Genomic DNA, 20,386 nt, shown 5'->3' with positions numbered 1-20,386 from the left:
TTATTTTAAGCATAAGCACCTGAAACACACACAGTCTGTAATTAGCTCAGCTAATGTCAGTCTGTTTTAAAGTGAAGTTGAGGGACTGGGGCTCAGTGGTAGAGCACTTGCCTAGCATGTGTGAGGCACTGGGTTTGATTCTCAGCACCTCATATAAATAAATAAAGGTCCATCAACAATGAATAAAATATTTTTTTAAAAAAAGTGAAGTTGAGGACCTATCTCACATGCTAACTAGGGCCTCTGGCCACATGGTTTTCATTTAATTGATATTAGGATACAAAAACACTAGAAAAAAACTCATCCATAGAAAAATCTCAAACAAGTCTCTTGGCACTGGCCCTTTAGAATGGAGTCTGGCTATACCTCAGAGGAGGGAGGGTTGCTCAGAGGATGTAGAGCTCTTGCAGGCTTCAGTTGCTAGGGAACTCTGGTTGTGGTGCTGGTTCTGTGAAGACTCTGAATGGTCTTTGGGTGTAGAGGGAGTGGGCATTAAATGAGGACTTCCCACCCTTGTGGTGTGCCAAGCCTTATTGCCCAACCTGAACAACTATAACCACAAACAGAGGTACACATTGTACAACCATCATTAAATTTAGTAATATAGAATTGTCTTTGAGGACTTCCTCAGCAGCTGACCCAGTGTGATGCTGGTTAGGGAAAAGTGCCATCTCCCCCCACTCCCACCATGGGGGGTTGAACCCAGGCATGCTCTAGCACTGAGCTACATTCCCTTTTATATTTTTATTTTGAGATAGGGTTTTGCTAAATTGCTCAGGCTGGCCTTGAACTTGTGATGCTTCTGTCTCAGCCTCCTGGGTTGCTGGGATAACAGGAGTGTGCCACCAGTCCTGGCTAAAAAATGCCATCTTTATGTGCCCTCAGCAAGTGCCAAGATTAACTAGGACATTGGGCCTCAGTTTGAAGTACTTCCCCAGAAAATTTGGGATCATTGTCTCTATATTGATAACATTCCCCCAAATTAAGCTTACAGTGTTTTGCTTTGTTTTAAAGGAAAGTGACTTTTAATTCACACATATTTATTTAGCTTAATTGAAGTCTTGAATTTGCAAGGTATAAATAGGTTGTTCTGTGCCCTTGGACAGAACTATTTATGATGATTAAAAACTGAGGTATAATTTACATACAACTAAATATCCAATTGGATGAGTTTGACAATTAAAAAAATTTTTTGTAGTTGTAAATGGACAGCATGCCTTTATTTTATTTGCTTATTTGTATGTGGTGCTGAAGATTGAACCCAGTGTCTCACATGTGCAGGGCAAGCGCTCTGCCACTGAGCTACAGCCCCAGCCTGAGTTTTGACAATTTTATCAACCTATAACCATAGCACCACTCAAGAAGTAGAACATTTTCATTCTCTAGCATGTTTCTTTGTGTCCCTTTCTAATTAATTCCTCCTCCCTCATCCACTGCCACTTACACATTACTTGTCTTTATAAATAAGGTTTGCCTGTTCCTCTCCTTCAAATAGAATCCCACAGTGTAAGTTTTGTGTGTGTGCCTAACATCTTTCACTGTGTTTTTAAGATGCATACATATTGCTGCATGTATTTTTAGTTAATTCTTTTTTAATATATTTTTTTAGTTACACATGGGCACAAGATCTTTATTTTGTTTATTTTTATGTGGTGCCGAGGATCTAACCCAGTGCCTCACATATGCAACCGCTCTTTCACTGAGCCACAACCCCAGCCCAGTTAATTTGTTTTTACTGCTATACTATATTTCATTCTGTTGCAACACCCCTTAATTTGTTTATCCATTATCCTGTTGTTGAACATATGGGTTTGTTTTCAATTTGGTTTGGTTGTAAATAAGGCTGCTCTGAACATTTGTATAAATTCTCTTGTGGCCATGCATATGTTTTTATTTCTTGGGTAAGTATCTACTAGGGGAGTTGCGATGATTAGGTTCATATATGTTTAATTTTATAAAAAGCTATCGTCAATTTTGTTCTTTTTCACTCCCACCAAGAAGTATGATAGTTCCTTCTGTCCTCTTCACACTTCCATTGTTGATCTTTTTTCTTTTTCTTTTTTTTGAGTTGTTGATCTTTTTATCCTAACCATTCTAGTGGGTATCTTGGTGTGCTTTCAATTTCAGTGTTTCTGATAATTAATTATATGGAACACCTTTTTATGTGCTTATTAATCATTCTTGTATTTTTGGTGAAGTGACTATTTCCATCTTTTGACAATTTTTTTTTTAATTGAGTGGCTTGTCCCCACCCCCCTTTTGGGTACTGGGGATTGAACTCAGGAGCACTCAACCACAGAGCCACATCCCCAGCCCTATTTTGTATTTAGAGATAAGTATTTAGCACCTCACTTTTGCTGAGGCCAGCTTTGAATTTGTAATCCTCCTGCCTCAGCCTCCTGAGTGGCTGGGATTACAGGCGCATACCATTGCACCCAGCAAGTGGCTTGTCTTTATTGTTTATTCATAGGAGTTCTTTTGTAGGTGAAATCCTTTCTTATGTATACATTCAGCACAATTTTTCCTCCCAGCCTGTGACTTGCTTTTTTTTTTTTTTTTTTTTTTTTTTTGGTTGTGCTGGGGACTGAATTTAGGGGTATTTTACCACTCAGCTACCAGCCCATTTTCTGCTTAATTTTTTATTTTGAGACCAGGTCTCACTGAGTTGCCCAGACTAGCATCAAAGTGGCTCACATTTGTGATCTTCTCACCATAGCCTCTGAGTAGCTGGGTTTACAGGCATGAGCCTGGCTCCAATACCATTTCTATTTTTAACACCTTTTCTTAAAAGTTTCCTTTCTTAGGACATGGTGGCACATGCCTATAATTCCAGCAACTGAGGCAGGAGGATATAGTTGTTGACGCCAACAATTTGGTGAGACTAATTTCATAGATCTGGGAATGTAGCCCAGTGGTCTGGGAATGTAGCTCAGTGGTTCAATACCTCTAGGTTCAATACCCACAGCTCAAAAAAAAAGTTTCCTTTCCCCATTGAATTGATTTAATGCTTTGTCTAAAATCAATTGTAACGGCATTTGTTTGGTTTGCAGAGTAAAGGTAGTAACTTTGTTTATAGAAATTTCTAATGGTTCTTTTAAAAAGCCTGGAACTGAAAATAGAAAGCTTATTTTGTAATTTTAAAAAGCCTGTTGCAGGGCAAGCTATTATAGATACATTTTTAGATTGCTCAGATGGAACTATCTAGTCTCTATCTATCTGAAAATTTCTGAAGAGCTTTGAATAGGATCAGAGAGAGACAATCCCGGAACAAATGACACTTGAAAGACCCTATAGACAATCAAAAGTATTTTTTTAAAACCATTGAGCCACATTCCCAGTTATTTTTTTATTTTTATTTTTTTAAGAGATGGGGTCTCCTGAGTTGCTTAGGGCTCGATAAATTGCTGAGGCTGGCTTTAAACTTGCAATCCTTCTGTCTCAACCTCCTGAGCCACTGGGATTACAGGCGTAATCCCCACTCAAAAGTATTCTTTATTTTATTTTATTTTTATTGGTTGTTCAAAACATTACAAAGCTCTTGACATATCATATTTCATACATTAGATTCAAGTGGGTTATGAACTCCCTCAAAAGTATTCTTGAAGATAGACTGAGAAGGGCTGGGGTTGTGGCTCAGTGGCAGACTGCTTGCCTTGCACATGTGAAGCACCACATAAAGATAAACGAACAAAATAAAGGTATTATGACCATGTATAACTAAAAAATATTTTTTAAAAAGATATACTAAGAGATATTCAAGGAGAATTTAAGATTTTAAGCAAAGGGTAACATGACAGAAAATATAACTAAACTCCTATATATATAATTCTCTTTTATCAAAGACCCACCTGGAAAGAGCAGGTTTGGGAAGATAGAATACTAGTTGTCAATGAGTTTAGTTCCCCTGGTCCATTTGAATTACATCCCAAGGGTCTGAGCAAAGTGACAGGTAACACTGCTGTCAATAAAATTTAAGGTATTGTGGAACAAAGAGAGATGCCAGATTATGGACAATGCAAACATTCATCCCAATTTTTAGAAGGTGACAGAAGCACCAGTTGAAGATGATTGAGCCTGATGATTCCTCAGAATAACACAGGGACATCTTATCAAACCAAAAATCCCTGAACACTTAGAAAGAGAATTGTTGAACATTAGACAATGTGGGTTTATAAATGACTTCATCTAGCAAACATTTAAAGTCTAACTCTATACTAGGTGCTGCCTAAAACAATAAAAATTCAGTTGTTGGCCTTGAGATCATGGTCAGTTCCAATTCTTAGTGTTTGTATGTGTGTGTGTGTGTTTGATAACAGTATGTTTTTAAAGTACATTTACTGGACTGCTTAACCCAAGGGAGTGTCAAATATAGATATCATTTATTTGGGTATGTGCATTGCATTTTCTGTAGCTTCTGATCTCCTTATGCAGGAGAAATGAGAGCTAGCATAGTTCTATGAAATTGTAATTTATGAAAACACCTAATCCACAAAATGATGGAGGCCACGGTTTCCTTATCTATAAAATGAAAATCATAATAGTACCTAACTCAAGATTTTATAATAGTGAAATCAGATGATGCCTGTAAAGCACTTGGCATATAGCGTGTTCTCAAAAAAAGGGGGGGGAGGCAATTATTATTGGCTCCAAATAAGTCAAATGAAATTGATTAGAGGATAAAGCTAAAGTACTGAACTTTGATTCAAAAAGTAATTTTAATTGTTACATTAATTTTAATTTTAATTGTTTCATTTTTACAGCAGTATTATTTACCATAGTTAAAGCATGCAACCTTGGTGTCCACCAACAGATGAATAGATAATCAAAATGTGGTATATATACACAGTGAAATAATATTCTACCTTAAAAGGGACAAAAATTCTGACACATGCTACCACCATTAAAAATGTTTTTAAGATCTGACTGAAGCTGGGTGTGGTAGCACACATCTGTATCCCAGTGACTCAGTAGGCTGAGATAGGATTTCAAGTTAAAAGCCAGCCCCAACAATTTAGCAAGGCCCTGAGCAACTTAGTGAGACCTTGTCTCAAGATGAAAAAGAAAGGGCTGGTGTGTGGCTCAGTGGTTAAGTGCCTCTGGGTTTAATCCCTGGTACCAATAAATAAATAATAATAATAAAAAAACCTGACTGAACAAGAAAAGAATATTAGGACATATAAATAAGTCTATTGTGTGTCAGAATGATATCATTAATCTACATTGTAAAATGAATGTAAGCTGCTTAATAGAAGCATAATTCCAGCAAAAAGAAGGCCAGAGTATATTCAGGATATGGTGTTCAGTTCTGGGGACTTCATTTTTATGGGATTGTTGACAAACCAGGATGGACAAATTAGAGTAGCCTTGGCTGGTGGAGTAGAACATTTGAGGAAGGCCTGAAGGAATTGGGGAAGTTCACTCTATGGAGGAGTGTGTCAGTTAGCTCTTTGCCATATAACAACCTCAAAATTCAGTAATTTAAGACAAATGTTATGATTCTTTGGATGATCTGGGTGGTTGCTGTGGTCTGAGTCAGCTCAGCTGGAACTAGAAAGCTTGGCATTTTCTCTCACATAACTAGCAATTGGATGTGTCATCTGGGGCAGTAGGGATGATTTGGTTACATGTTTTTGTTGATCCAGCAGAATGGCTTGGGCCTGTTCATATGGTAATGACCCCCAGAGATCCTAAGAGTTACAAGAGCTACCCTAATGCACAAGTATTTTTCCAGCTTATTATATTATATTGCTAATGTCTCATTGGCCAGAGCAAGCAATTTTTCGAAGTGGGAGGCTGTTGACTACCCAGTGGCATAAAAAAAAGCAAAGGAATTATTGTCTTTATTTTGCATGCAACCTATCATAGGTGAGGAAACATTACAAACATCACAGGCAGTTCCATAGTGTAGAGGTTTCATGGGACCACATTTCAAGTCCATCTGAAGAATAACTTTCTGGGTGAGGTTGTAGCTCAGTAGTAGAGCCCTTGCCTGGAATGTGTGAGGCACTGGGTTCGAGTCTCAGCACCACATATAAATAAATAAAATAAAGGTATTGTATCCATCTACAGCTAAAACAAAAGACAATAACTTTCTGACTAAATGGCCCTAGGAGAATAAAAGTGAGCCATCAATAAAGGGGAAGGCCTTGTCATTGAATATGTTAGATGGGTTTTGTGGATTCTTGTCTTTCTAATGGAACTGAGGATTGAACTCAGGGCTTTGCACATGCTAGACAAGTGTTTTACCACTGAACTACAGGTATTTAAAAAAAAAAAAAAAACCACCCTACCCCTTTTTTAATGTTGAAGTAGGGTCTCACTAAATTGCCCCGACTGGCCTGGAACATGTGATCCTCTGCCTTGGCCTTCAGAGTAGCTGGGATAATAGGCATGCGCCAGTGTACCCAACTGACCTCTTGTCTTTCTGGCCAATTTGGGCCTATTACATCATCACCCACAGGAAGCCTTTCCTGCTTACACACCCCTCAGCCCTGTAGTTAGTGCTGTTCTCTGTGGAGCAAACAAGTTTCTCTGTTGCTCTGTCATACCTTATAACATATTTGCTCAAGTGCCTGTTTTGTATGTGAGGTGGAGTTCCTTGAGGCTTCAAAGGATGTTTGATTCAGTGCCATTATCTGTAACAAATTATTCCATCCTCAGGACACTGCCTGATGGTAACACTAGCCATAGCATTCACATTCCCAGCAGACAGGAGGGGTCGAAAAGAGGGTGTGCCTGTTGAGATTACCCCCTCTAAAGAACATTTTCAGAAGTTCTACCAAATTGTACCTTCTATATTTATCTTATTAGACATACTTGTATGCAAGGAAGACAGGGAAATATAGGTTTTAGCTCTGCACATTGCAACCCTCAACATTGTAAAGATTGTTTAGTGTGAAAGAACAAATTGCAAGTTATTTTTAAGGATTGTAGTTGGCTTTATTTTCAGTTCTAGAATTGAGTAACACTTCATCCCATAAATTAGAATAAGTGTACCAGTGAGCCAAACAGAGAAAGATGATTTTAAAGATAGAAAAGGACTGAAGATGGGGGCTGGGATTGTGACTCAGAGGTAGAGTACTTGCCTAGCACGCATGAGGCACTGGGTTCAATCCTCAGCACCACATAGAAATAAAATAAAGATATGTGTCCACCTATAACTAAAAAATAAATATTAAAAGAAAAGAAAAGGGCTGAAGAAAGCAGAAACAATTTAAAAAATGGATTGATTCACTTTTTCAGAGTTACTTTCCTAGGTAAGGCAGGGAGGTGAGGAGGCAGAACAATAGAAAAATGGCTGATTGGCTAACATCAGGTTACTTCAGGTTACCTTTTTTGTGTAAGGACTAAGGCAAAGAGATCTTCATTATCATGTTAGTTGCAACTGTCCTGTTTGAGAAATTTGGATCCAATTCTAATTTCTCAAGTCAGATAAACAATATAGTTTCAGCTTGGTGACATGGAACCTTAGCATCAGTGATTTCATTTGGATTTTTAACTTGATCTTTTGGCATACAGTGCAGGAGCTTAATCCAAAACAATGGCCCCCAATACTTTTTATTTAACTTAAATAGGAAAGAACTCATAGGCATCTTCTGCCCCTGGGGTCTGACTCCTATGCAAAATGCCTGATAAATGATTAACTCTAGAATTCCCAGAATCTGTGATTTTTACCCAGAATAAGGGAAGTGTCTCTCCCCGCAACCTCTGCCCCTGCAGTGCTGAGTATTGAACTCAGGTGAGCATGCCACACACACCACACATGCTGTCTATCTCTGACCTACACCCCAGACAAGGTCTCACTGAATTGCTTGCCTGGCCTCAAACTTAAGAGCCTCCTGCCTCAGTCTTCCAAGTAGCTAGAATTACAGGAGTATGCCACTACTGTTTAGGGTATCTTTTTTTGTTGTTTTTTAATCATAATCCTGACTATCTTCTAGACTGTTCTTGAAGCCTCCTGAGCTATATAACCCATGGGGTAGATCAAGGGTCAGTAAACCTTTTCTATAAAGAGCCATATTGACTGTTTTAGACTTTGTATGCCATATGGTCTGTTGTATCTACTGAGCAGTCATAAAGGAATATGTAAATGAATGGGTGTGGCTGCATTCCAGTAAAACTTAATATAAACAGGTATCAGATTAGATTTGGCCCTCCCCTGTAGTAGGGAAGGAGTTTTTGTCCTATGATTTTTGTAGGAGCAGCTCTAGCATCATGGATCAGACATACTGAAGGTAGGATGATATTCAGCCCATCTGGGAGAAACAGAATTCACAAATCCCTACTTCCTTACCAGGCATTTCAGTAGTCAGGCCTTTTAGGTTCTCATACTCTTAAGTGTATTACAATTTCTCTGGCTCTTAGGCTTAGAACTTCATTGTCATTTTTAATTATTGAAGTGTAATTTACACACTAATAAAATTTATCCTTTTTAGTGTACAGTGCTGTGTGTTTTGACAGGTGTGTAACCATTAAAAGCTCAGGGAAGCTAAGTAACCTGCTTAAAGTTTCACATTGGTTGTGTTAGGTATGTTGCACACAACCAGCTGTGGAATCCTGAACCTCTGTTTTCTCAATTGTAAAACAGGGTTGCACTACACGCTACCTGGCCTATTGCATGTTAGCTCAAGATTTATCCTCATGTTTTTTGATACAGCTTTTGCAGAGAGACAGCTAAGCCAGTCAGAAATGGATAAAAGATATCTTTTTTACAAAGATAACCTATGTCAGGATCACAAGTTCAAAGCCAACCTCAGCAAAAAGTGAGGTGCTAAGCAACTCAGTGAGACCCTGTTTCTAAATACAAAATAGGGCTGGGGATGTAACTCAGTAGTTTGAGTGTCCCTGAGTTCAATCCCCAGTACCCTCCCCCCAAAAAAATATGACCTATGTAGTGATTTATTATGAGCCAGGCCCTGTTGTGCGTGCTTTACAAATATTACCTCATTTAATCCTTAAATCCCCATGAGGTAGATAAAATTATCTTCATTTTATAGATGAGGAAATGGAGACATGGTATGATTAAGAGATTTTTCCTGAAGTCACCCAGCTGGTGAGTAACAAAACCAGGATTTGAACCAGGCAAGGTGGTTACCTTTTCCATGCTTCTAACCTCTGTTCTGCTTTTGCCATTACTTGACACTTTACACCCTTCATTCCTGACCAGCATGTGGTGGTTGGAATTCATGGGAGCTTAGCAGGGCTGTGTTTATGGAGATCTTCAGAGGCATATGAAAGGTATGTGTAAGGATATTAGGGACAAAGAGTAGGAAAATTTAGGAGTGAGAATGGGTAGCCTCTGAAATAAACAAGGAAAACCAGCTCTGCCTGCTTAAGCAGGAAATACCTAGTCCTCAAGCCTGCCTAGCTTCATGCCATCTGGCATCCTCAGGGGCAGATGATACTCCACAAGGTTGTTGATGAAGCTGCCCCTTGAGTCAGTGGAAATAAAACAGAGGTTATTAATTTTGAAGCTGGGGCATGGTGGGGCATGCCTGTAATCCCAGCATCTCGGGAGGCTGAGACAGGAGGATCTCAAGTTCAAAGTCAGCCTTAGCAACAGTGAAGTGCTAAGTAACTCAGTGAGACCCTGATTCTAAAATACAAAAATTGGACTGGGGATGTGGCTTAGTGGTTGAGTGCCTCTGAGTTCAATCTCTGGTTACCCCCCCCCCCCAAAAAAAAATTCTGATCCATCTGTCATTTTCCGCCACTGATGCTTCAATATGTATATACCCAAATGTAACTAGAGTGAGAAGGAATGTCCTCTGAGAAAGGAGGAAGTGTGTCCTGGGCATGAATTTAGAGAGCACATGGATAAGACAAGTATGGTGACCCACACTGAAATCCTAGGCACTCAGGAGGCTGAGGCAGGAGGATCACAAGTTCAAGGCCAGACTGGGCTACTTAGTGAGACCCTGTCTCACAAATAAAAAGGGCTGGGGATGTAGCTCAGCGGTAGAGTGCCTCTGGGTTCATTCGCCAGTACTGCCAAAAAAAAAAAAAAAAAAGGAAAGAAGAGTGGCTGAGAGACTACAGACATTATTTACCATCAGAAAGAAAGAGGATAGTTAAAACAAATCAGACTCCAACCAGAGTGGACACAAGCAATCACAAAACTGGCAGATGGATCTGGAGTTAGAGGCAACCTAAATCATGCTTATTTCAATGGTTCACAAAGGCACAAATGTGCCACAGGAAGAATCAAGCAGTAAATGATGCTGCACTGGACTGGACTGTCAAACTAACTCTTAATGCAGGCATGTAATTGTATCTAGGGTAGATACAAAAGAGATGCAAAAACATACATACAGGCTTGTATACCCTCTCTTTACTGCTTTTGTTCATATTTGATCACATAGGCTTTATGGAGCTGGTAGAACAATAAAAGCAGAGATGCCCAATAGCAGTTTATGTAGGTGTGAAGCTCTGGAGATGAAGCTAGGCTTGTGCTGCCAACCTGAAAGTCACTGGTATACAGAGGAAAGCCTTGGAAAGGGAGAAAGACAGGAGAAGGGGTCTAAAGACTGCATCTGGAGGCCAGACGAGGTAGTGCTCACCTGTAATCTCAGTGGCTTTGGAAATTGAGACAGAAGGATCACGAGTTCAAAGCCAGCCTCAGCAAAAGTGAGGTGCTAAGCAACTCAGTGAGACCCTGTCTCTGAGTAAAATACAAAATAGGGCTGGGGATGTGGCTCAGTGGTTGAGTACCCCTGAATTCAATCCCTGGTACCTCCCCCACAAAAAAAGACCTATATCCAGGAGAGGATGAGTGCAGCAGAACCTTAGGAAGCATTTAAGAAGGTTGGGCAAGAGCCGAGGGAACTGAAAGTGTCACTGAGTAATGGCCAGGGAGATAAGGATGTCAGGAGAAGGGAAGGAGGAAATGTGTGTATCCCTAGTGCTCATGAATGGGAATGGAACAATTGACTGTGATGCATTTATAGCAGGGATGCCATGTCTCTGTTAAACTGACAAATAGAGTGTGACCTGTGAGAGATGCAAGTCAAGCAATGTTATATACATACAAGTACATCAATAATTTCCAACATGTGGGTATAACTTTAAATATTGTGAGACTACAGTTAGCAAGATCAGAAGTAGTAAGATTTTTAAAAGATAATCAGTAATATGGGATTATCAGATATTTATAAAGTTATTTTTAAATGTTAAAAATATGTAGGAAGGAAATGTAAAAGTTAAAATAGTTATACTGTTAATCAGAGACTTTCCCTCTTAATGGAAAATTAGTCTTTTTAATCATAATAAAGGGAGGGGTAAAAAGGTTCAGAAAACTTAGAAAACGTAGAACTCAGGACATTTTGTAATAGTTCTAAATGCAGATACGTTTTTTGGGTTAAATATAGCTCACCCAGGCACTGTTGGCACATGCCTGTAATCCTAGCAACTTGGGGGGACTGAGGGAGGAGGATCGCATGTTCAAAGCCAGCCTCAGCAAAAGCAAGGCACCAAGTTGGGGCTGGGGTTGTGGCTCAGTGGCAGAGCACTTGCCTCTCATGTATGAGGCATTGGGTTTGATCCTCAGTCCCACATAAAAATAAATAAATAAAGGTATTGTGTCCAACTATAGCTAGAAAATAAATGTTAAAAAAATATATTGGAGGAAAAAAAAAAGCAAGGTGCTAAGCAACCCGGTGAGACCCTGTCTCTAAATAAAATTCAAAATAGGGCTGGGGATGTGACTCAGTGGTTGAGTGCCCCGCCCCACACCCTAAATAAATAAATAGATCTCAGAGGTTCTCAGGTCTGGCTGCACATGAGGATCACCTGAGGATCTTTAAAAGAAATTGGGCCAATAGTCCCAACCTCTCAGATGGCTGAAGCAGGAGGGTCACTTCAACCCAGGAGTTCAAAGTCGGCCTGGAAAAAATGGTGAGGTCTTATCTCTTAAAGAGATGAGACTAGGGTTGGTCCCAGGGGTACTTTGTAACACTGAGTCCCACCTCCCTGTTCCTTTTTATTTTTTGAGACAGGTCTTGCTAAGTTGCTGAGACTGGCTTAGAACTTGTGATACTCCTTTCTTTAGCCTCTAGGATTACAGCTGTGCCAAGCATAAATAAAAAATTTAAAAAGAAAATGATGGTTACCTCACACCTATCAGTATGAGTATTATCAAAAGATACCAGAAAATAACAAGTGTTGAGAGAAAGTGGGGAAATTATAACCCTTATGCACTGTCGATGGAAATGTAAAATGGTGTAGCTATTAGGGAAAACAGTATGGCACTTCTTCAACAAATTAAAAACCAGAATTGCCATATGATTAAGCAATTCCACTTCTGGGAATATACCCAAAACAATTGAAAGCAGGGCACAAAGAGATGCATAGACATACACATATGTTCATAGCAACATTATTCACAGTATCCAAAATTGAAAGCAACCTGACAGTAGAATGGATAAACAAAATATTGGATATACATACATACAATGGAATATAATTCATCCTTCAGAAGGAAATTCTACTGGGCATTGTGGCGCATACCTAATTCCAGTGAATTGGGAGGAGCAGGAGGCAGAAGGATTATAAATTCAAATCCAGTCTGGGGAATGTGGCAAAGCACCCCTGAGTTCAATCCCTAGTATTACAACAACATCCCTCCAAAAAAAAGAAGAGAAAGAAGAAAAACTGCACAATAAGTAAGATACAGTCATGTAGAAAATTTGGTCCAGTTTAAAAAAAATAAGATGGTGAAAACCATCCACATCCTGTCAACCTGAGAATACTTATTATTAAATTCAAATGTAGTCAGAAGAGGTGGCATACTCCTGTAATCCTGGTGACTCAGGAGGCTGAGATAGGAAGATCCCAAGTTCAAGACAGCCTCAGCAATTTAGCAAGGCCCTAAGCAATTTCTCAAGATATTATTTCAAAATAAAAAGGCCTGGGGATGTGGCAAGTTTCAAAACAGGGATTCTGAACCCTGCTTTTACCCACTTTTCATATTTTTTATCTTTTCTGAGCTGCAGTAGACAGTTTTTAGGTGGGAGGGGGTGAGTACTGGGATTAAACTCATTAGCTTTACCAATGAGCTACATCCCAAGCCCTTTTCATTTTGTTTGTTTGTTTGTTTTGTTTTGAGGCAGGGTCTCATGAAGTTGCCAAAGCTGACCTTGAATTTGCAGTCCTCCAGCCTCAGCCTCCTGAGTCTCTGGGATTACAGTGTGTGTCATGGTGCCCAGCAGTATATGGATATTACTGGTTTCCTGCAGTCTCCGTGGAGGGAGATTCTGTAGCTTTTCATTGAAGGCAGTACTTCATTTGTTTTTAGTTTGTTTTGTTTGTTTGTTTAGTTCTAGGGATTGAACCCAGGGGCACTTAACATCCCCAGCCTTTATATATTTCATTTAGAGACAGGGTCTTGTTAGATTGCTGAGGTTGGCTTTGAACTCATACTCCTCTTGCCTAAGCCTCTCAAGTTGCTAAGATTACAGGCATGCACCACCACACCCAGCTCGTGTGCTTTTCAGGCAAAGAATTTATTGCTTCCAAATAAGCCAAGAAAATAGTCTCCTCTGAGTTTCCTTCATTTCTAACCAGTGTATTCCTTGCCATTCCTTGCCATTCTAGGAGCCATGTTTGACTGTGGGAAGGTCAGCTCCATGCTGGAGACTCTGGTGAGGAGATGAACTGGTGAGCAGAGGTTGGGATGAAGATGCTGCCAGGAGTGGGAGTGTTTGGGACTGGCAGCTCAGCCCGGGTCCTGGTCCCACTGCTGAGGGCAGAAGGGTTCACAGTGGAGGCCCTGTGGGGGAAGACCGAGGAAGAGGCAAAGCAGCTTGCTGAGGAGATGAACATCACCTTCTACACCAGCCAGACTGATGATGTTTTGCTGCATCAAGACGTGGACCTGGTGTGCATCAATATCCCCCCTCCACTCACCCGACAGATATCTGTGAAGGCTCTAGGTATGCACTGTCAGACTCTGGCAGTTGTAGCTTGTATCTGTCTTTGGGCAGTTCTCTGAGGCTTTCTACTTTTCCCTGGGCCTGAGTATTTTTTCTTGGCCCTGTGTTTGCAGATAGTGGTACTCTAGGACATAGGAGTCCTAGACCTCTGGAGTAGGGCATATTGAAGGGCCTTACAGCTCTAAGAGGAAAATGACTCAGCCTTCTTCCCATTAGTAAATCCCTGAGCAAAACTAAAGCTGAAGATGATTATACTTCAGGCAATGAGAAGTCTACCTCTGGGAAGTCAGCATTCTTTAGGCACTGGGACTGGGGAATTGGTTGTGATTTGTGTGATTGTTCTTCCATGCTGTGTCATGTAGCACCACAGGAAGTGAGGGATGCTATCTAGCAAGGCTACTGTTTCCCATGTTTTGTCAGCCCTTGGTAGTGAGCACACGCCCTTCCTGCCAAACTACAATCTTATATTGCCTGATGGCAGGAAGGCTTTCTAACAGCACAGGCTTTCCTGGCAGGATCTAAGGGATGGTCTGCTCACATCTCCACTCCCTCAGGGAGCTCTGGGCTCCGTGACCTCCTGCCCCTGACTGGGCATGGCCTGCTGAGCTGTCCTGAAGTTCCTGTTGGGCTCTCTTTCTGTCAACTACAGACAAATTCTTCTCTTAATCTGTTTTTTTAAAATTTATTTAATTTATATATATTTTTTAAGTTGTAGTTGGTTGGACACAATACCTTTATTTTATTTATTTTTTTGTGATGCTGAGGATTGAACCCAGGGCCTTGCACATGCTACGTGAGTACTCTACCACTGAGCCACAACCCCAGCCCCTTCTCTTAATCTTATATAAATTAGAGTTTAATTTAGTAGGAAAACAAACCAATAAACATCTAGCAATTATTTGTTTAATACTTCCTGTGTGCCAGACAGTGTCCTGATGTCATTCCACACTGCGTTGGAACTTCCCTTCCTTTAGATTTCATAGTCCAATTGAGATTGGAAATAAGACACATTATAAGGTAAATAGCAGAAGACTTAAGTAATAACTAAAGTAGCATAAAGTTGACAGAGTAATTGTTTTAGGTAATGCAATAGGAGCCAAGTGTCCCTGATGTAGTGGGTTAAAGATCTCTGAGTCAAGGAATTGTTATGCCCTGAGGTTGATGACCACTCATCCTGGCACTGCCTTGGCAGAGGACCCAAGACTCTACTACTTACTTCTACTTTGTTCTTGAAGAACATCATAAGAGAGTGTCTCTCACTTGGGGTCCAGTGAGTTGGAAAGAATAAATGTTTGGTGAAATAAGCAAGAACTTGAATCCATCAGGTTGTCAATTTGGAACATGTAAGTTTGGGCCAAAAATTCTAGAGGGTTTGTCTTTTCTAGAGCACTTCTTCTAAGGATGTGTGACATCGGAGCTTATTCATTGGTCACTGATTCTTGGGAGGGCAGATGATGGTTCTCAAATTGAATTTAGAAGGTTTTAGCAATGTATTGTTTCAAGGAGAATCATATTTGGTCATTTGATTCCTTGTGTCCCTGGTGGCATGCATGTAGGCAAGGTATGTCCATACACAGAATTCTGGAGGCTCAGTCATCTTCCTGAATTTTAGAGTTTCAACAAATATGGTTTCTAAGCTATGCAGGAGAAAGAAGAAACTTTGGGGAGCTGTGATTGTGGCTTAGTGGTAGAGCACTTGCCTTGTGAATGTGAGGCACTGAGTTCGATATTCAGCACCACATACAAAATAAAATAAAATGGAAGTATTATGTCTACCTATAACTAAAAAAAAAATTAAAAAGAAAAAAGAAGAAGCTTTGGGGTTTTTTGGCAGCAACCTTGTTATTTTCCTGGAATGGGGAAATGGTGGGTTGTGAGCCATTTCCTGTAAACAGGAAGAAGCGGGGAATGACCAGAGGCTCCTGGGATCTTGTGCCCCAGCCCTCGGTGAAGCAGGGCTGTTAATCTTTTCTTTATGCACCTGCTGTAAGGAGGAAGAGAGTGGCTATGAGGATCCTTGATCTGTTCTTGCAAATTCATGACCCAGGGCCAGGAGAGATGGTGTCAGTTAGACCAACATCCCTAGGGCCCTGCCCACTTGAGTTCCAAAGGAATCAGTAGAGTTTATGATGACCATGAAGTTCACTCCTATGTACCTTCTTTTTTTTTTTTTTTCCTTTTATGGAAAAAGACAGAACTCCTATAGTTTTCCCTAGGCCATGGGTGTGAGTGGTAATCTGTTGTAGGCAGAGCTCCATAATGACATTCGTATCAAGCCCCATTTATGGTCCCATTTCTGGCTCTCACAGTATTTGTGGGCCCCCCTGAAATGAGAGGTGTCAGTTCCTGCCCCAGGTAGCCTTTTCAGAATGATAAAATAACTGCCTTCCAAGTGCTGACTGGGAAAGTCACTGGGGTCCCATTGCAAGGAAGGCTTGGCTTTCCTGTTGTCCCAAGTGGAAGAGCAGATGAGTCCAAGTTTGTTTTGTTTTGTTTTGTTTTTTTAAAAGTAAGATTCTCCTCTGGATAGTCAGTCTACTGAATTGAATGTAGCCTAGATAGAAATGTAGCTAAGCATTCCAGTTCATCTCCAAGATGAGATGCTTTTCTGCAGATTGTTATATTAATGACTTGAAAGAGGACAACCCATTCTTTTCACCCATAAAACTCTATAAAGTATCTGGTTCTACGCTGTTCAGATGGAGGATAGGACATCTGAAAATACAGCGTATTTAAAATTTCTCATTCATGTCCCAAAAGACCCTTAATGGCACCCAGCTGTGCAAACCTGCATATCCATATATGAGTAGCTTTATATATGTGAGAGAGTATGTCATCATCCCATAGAAATCTTTTTTTCTTCCTGTTATTGGGGCTCACTCGTGGGGGCCCACATTGAGTTACCAAGCCTTCCAGTCCTGATGCACCATGGGGATTCAAATCACTGTAGTCTGATACGATTGTGCCATGACTCATGACTTGGTCTTTTCCCCCCTCTCGGATAGCAAGGCCAGTCTTCTGAATAGGCATACCCCTGGGGTTGAGCTACATTCACCTCTTCTTTTGTAATCCTATCCCTTTGCCCTGTTTGGGATAGAATGTTCCATGGAAACTCCCTTTGTGTATCCCCATCTCTTGCTCTACCTGTGGGTGGCCTTTCTAGATGTCAGTCAACCTGCTGACACAGACATCATGAAGCAAGTCTCAACCCCCTGAAACCTGACCCCTTGCCTCATTTGAATGGCTTCTCCCCAATAAAAGGGTTCAGCATGTATGCTCTTTCCTGGACCCCTAAGATCAGAGGAGCTGTCACAGGACCCAAAGAAAAAGGTATTTCTGTCTCTTGTGTGATTATTTCATGCAGCCCAGTTCACCTGGATTGACCCTGAGTGTTTTAGTCGTGAGAAAGGAAACACTCACTTGTCTCTTTCTGTCTTTTAAATTAAGGATATAAGCTTTAGACCTGCAGTCTTTTTTTTTTTTCCCCCTTGTAGTACCAGGAATTGAACCCAGGGCCTTGCATATGCTAGACAAGTACTCATCACAGAGCTATATCCCCAACCTGACCTGCAGTCTTTTTATTTCATTTCCCCCACCAGGGCCTTTCATGTGCCAGGCACTTTGCCACTGAACTAAATCCCTAGCCCTTCCTATAATTTTTTTCTAAAGACATAATCGCTTAACTGTAGCTTACTGAAGTATTCTAATTTTAGGCCAACTCTTCCAGACCTGAAGCCTGTGAGAAGTTTATCACAATTATCTAAAATTATGTTTTATTAAACATCCTTCTTGAGTGAGGAATATGGCTCAATGGTAGAATAATTACCTAACATGTGCATGGCCCTGTTTTTGATCCCCAGCACTGAAAAAAAAAATCCTTCTTGCATTGTGTTACAAAGTATTAAGCATTGAAAAAGCCATAGTGCTGGGCACAATGGAGCCCGCCTGTAATTCCAGTGGTTTGGGAGGCTGAGGCAGGAGGATCTCAGATTCAAAGCCAGCCTCAGCAAAAGCAAGGTGCTAAGCAACTCAGTGAGACCCTGTCTCTAAATAAAATACAAAATAAGTCTAGGGATTGCTCAGTGGTCGAGTGCCCCTGAGTTCAATCCCCAGAACACCCCCCCTCCAAAAAAAAGCCAAAGAGATTGAAAAGCAGTAATGTGAGGCATAAAACACTGATGCAGATTTAACATATGGAAGGACATCTGAGACAACTACTTGTTCTCAGACTTTTCATAACAATCAGTAAGTAATACTGTATTTTCCTTTGGCTTTCCGAGACATAGAAACACGGAAAAAGTCAAGCCCGCAGGCACTCTGGAGAGTATCTAGTCCAGCAGTTCTTGGACATGGCCACTGCACTGTGGCAGCAGCAGCAGCATCTGGGAGCTTTTTAGAACTCTAAATTCTCAGGCCTTGGCTTTCATTGAGGTAGACCCAGTACTCTGAGTAAGCCTCAAAGGTGATTCATAGGTAATTCTGACACATACCTAAGGATGGAGGGTCACGTATCCACATGGTATCTTCATTTTCAATTAAACAAATAGGCCTACTGGGGCTGAGGGTTTAGCTCAGTGGTAGAGCACTTGCCTATCATGTATGAGGTCCTGGGTTAAATCCCCATATGGAAAAAAAGGAGTTAAAAATAAGAGAAATAAAATAAACTGAAGCTTAGGGATGTTGAGGAACAATATCTTGGCTACATCTCACAAAACCTTAGGCTATAGGCAAAATTACATAAAACCAGTCTACTGGTTTTCAGAATTTATTTATTTATTTATTTTTAAAATATTTATTTTTTAGTTTTAGGTGAACACAATATCTTTACTTTATTTTTTATGTGGTGCTGAGAATCGAACCCAGTGTCTCACACATGCCAGGCGAGCGCGCTACCAGTTGAGCCACATCCCCAGCCCTCTTTTTTTTTTTTTTTTTAAATATTTATTTATTTATTAGTTATTGGTGGACACAACATCTTTGTTTGTATGTGGTGCTGGAGGATCGAACCGGGGCCAAACGCATGCCAGGCGAGCGCGCTACCGCTTGAGCCACATCCCCAGCCCCCTCTTTTTTTTTTTAATATTTATTTTTTTAGTTGTATTTGAACACAATGCCTTTATTTATTATTATGTATTATATTTTATTATATATTATTATATTTTTATCATGTTTTATTATTTTTTATTATTTGTTTTATTATGTATTATTATTATGTATTCTGTATTTATTAGTATTATGTTTTTACCTTACTTTTGAGGCCATAAGGATTGTCTCTTGCCAGGCACATTGGCACATGCCTGCAATCACTGCTACTCAGAAGAAGGCTGAGGCAAGGGTTAGGGTTGAAGATCGGTGGTAGAGCGCTTGCCTAGCAGGTATGAGGGACTGGGTTCGATCCTCACCACCACATAAAAAACAAATAAATGAATAAATAAATAAAATAAAGATTTTGTGTCCATCAATAGAAGAAGAAAACTAAAAATATTTTTTAAAAACAAGGCGGAGGAGGAGAAGGCTGAGGCAAGAAAAAGACAAGTTGGAGGCCAGCCTGGGCAATTTAGTAAGACCCTGTCTCAAAATAAAAAATAAAAAGAGCTGGGGTATAACCCAGTGGTAGAGAACCCCTGGGTTCAATCTCCAGTATTTGAGGGAGAGATTGTCTCTTGTCCTCACTACTAGTAGTTTTATTGGACTTATTCTCTAAACTTTTTGTGGCGTCTTGTTTTCTGCTATTGTCTGACCATTTCATCATCTTCTATCTCAAATCTATACTTAAAGCTTTCCTGTGAATTTCTTGGAAAGGACATCAGAGAGGCACTAATACATTTTATTCCTCAGTTTATTTCATAAGTAGATGAGGAAAATGTATTTTAATTTGCCACAGTTAAATGTTTTCTTAAATTTGTGACTAAAATGTAGGTTTCTGAGCCTAGTTTTTGGCATTTCTGTGTTTCATTAGAAATACTAAGTTTAGCCAGGCACCTGTAATCCCAGTGCTTGGGAGGCTGAGATAGGAGAATTGCAAGTTCAAAGTCAGCCTCAACAACTGTGAGGCTCTAAGCAACTCAGTGAGACCCTGTCTCGAAATAAACTACAAAATAGGACTGGGGATATGGCTCAATGGTCGAGTGCAATCCCTGGTACCAAAAATAAAGAAAGAAATACTAAGTTTGCCAGCCCTTTTCCCATGGGCTGTCAAGATGACAAAAGATCACTCCTCAAGTAGGCTGACACAGATAATTAAATCACAAGAACTCCAGTCCCTTGGGAAGCCTCACCAAGTCAATCCACCTTATATGTCATCTCCATCACATTTATCTCAAGTACAGTTCTGTGTTTAATAAAGTATGATTATTTGAACCCACTAAACTAGGTTCTCTGAAGATTGAACCCCTACCCAGCATTGTGGCCCTGGTGCTTGGCCCAGAGCCTGACACGCTGGTTGAATAAGGCATACA

The 20,386-nt window shown here is 40.3% G+C and overlaps 1 protein-coding gene across 3 annotated transcripts in view; it reads left to right on the top strand.

Moving 5' to 3' along the window:
* GFOD2 (Gfo/Idh/MocA-like oxidoreductase domain containing 2) overlaps positions 1 to 20,386 on the top strand; it is a 47,955-nt gene that overhangs the window by 18,055 nt on the left and 9,514 nt on the right. For all 3 annotated transcript variants that reach the window (XM_081274392.1, XM_081274391.1, XM_081274390.1), the window contains one exon: positions 13,591 to 13,928. In XM_081274392.1, coding sequence (XP_081130518.1) covers positions 13,670 to 13,928 — 259 coding nt within the window. In that variant the 5' untranslated portion in view covers positions 13,591 to 13,669. The remainder of the gene's footprint in view (positions 1 to 13,590; positions 13,929 to 20,386) is intronic.

Source organism: Spermophilus citellus, assembly GCF_964194105.1.
Source record: "Spermophilus citellus genome assembly, chromosome: 18".
Lineage (NCBI taxonomy): Eukaryota > Metazoa > Chordata > Mammalia > Rodentia > Sciuridae > Spermophilus > Spermophilus citellus.
This window is presented reverse-complemented; position numbering and strand designations above follow the sequence as displayed.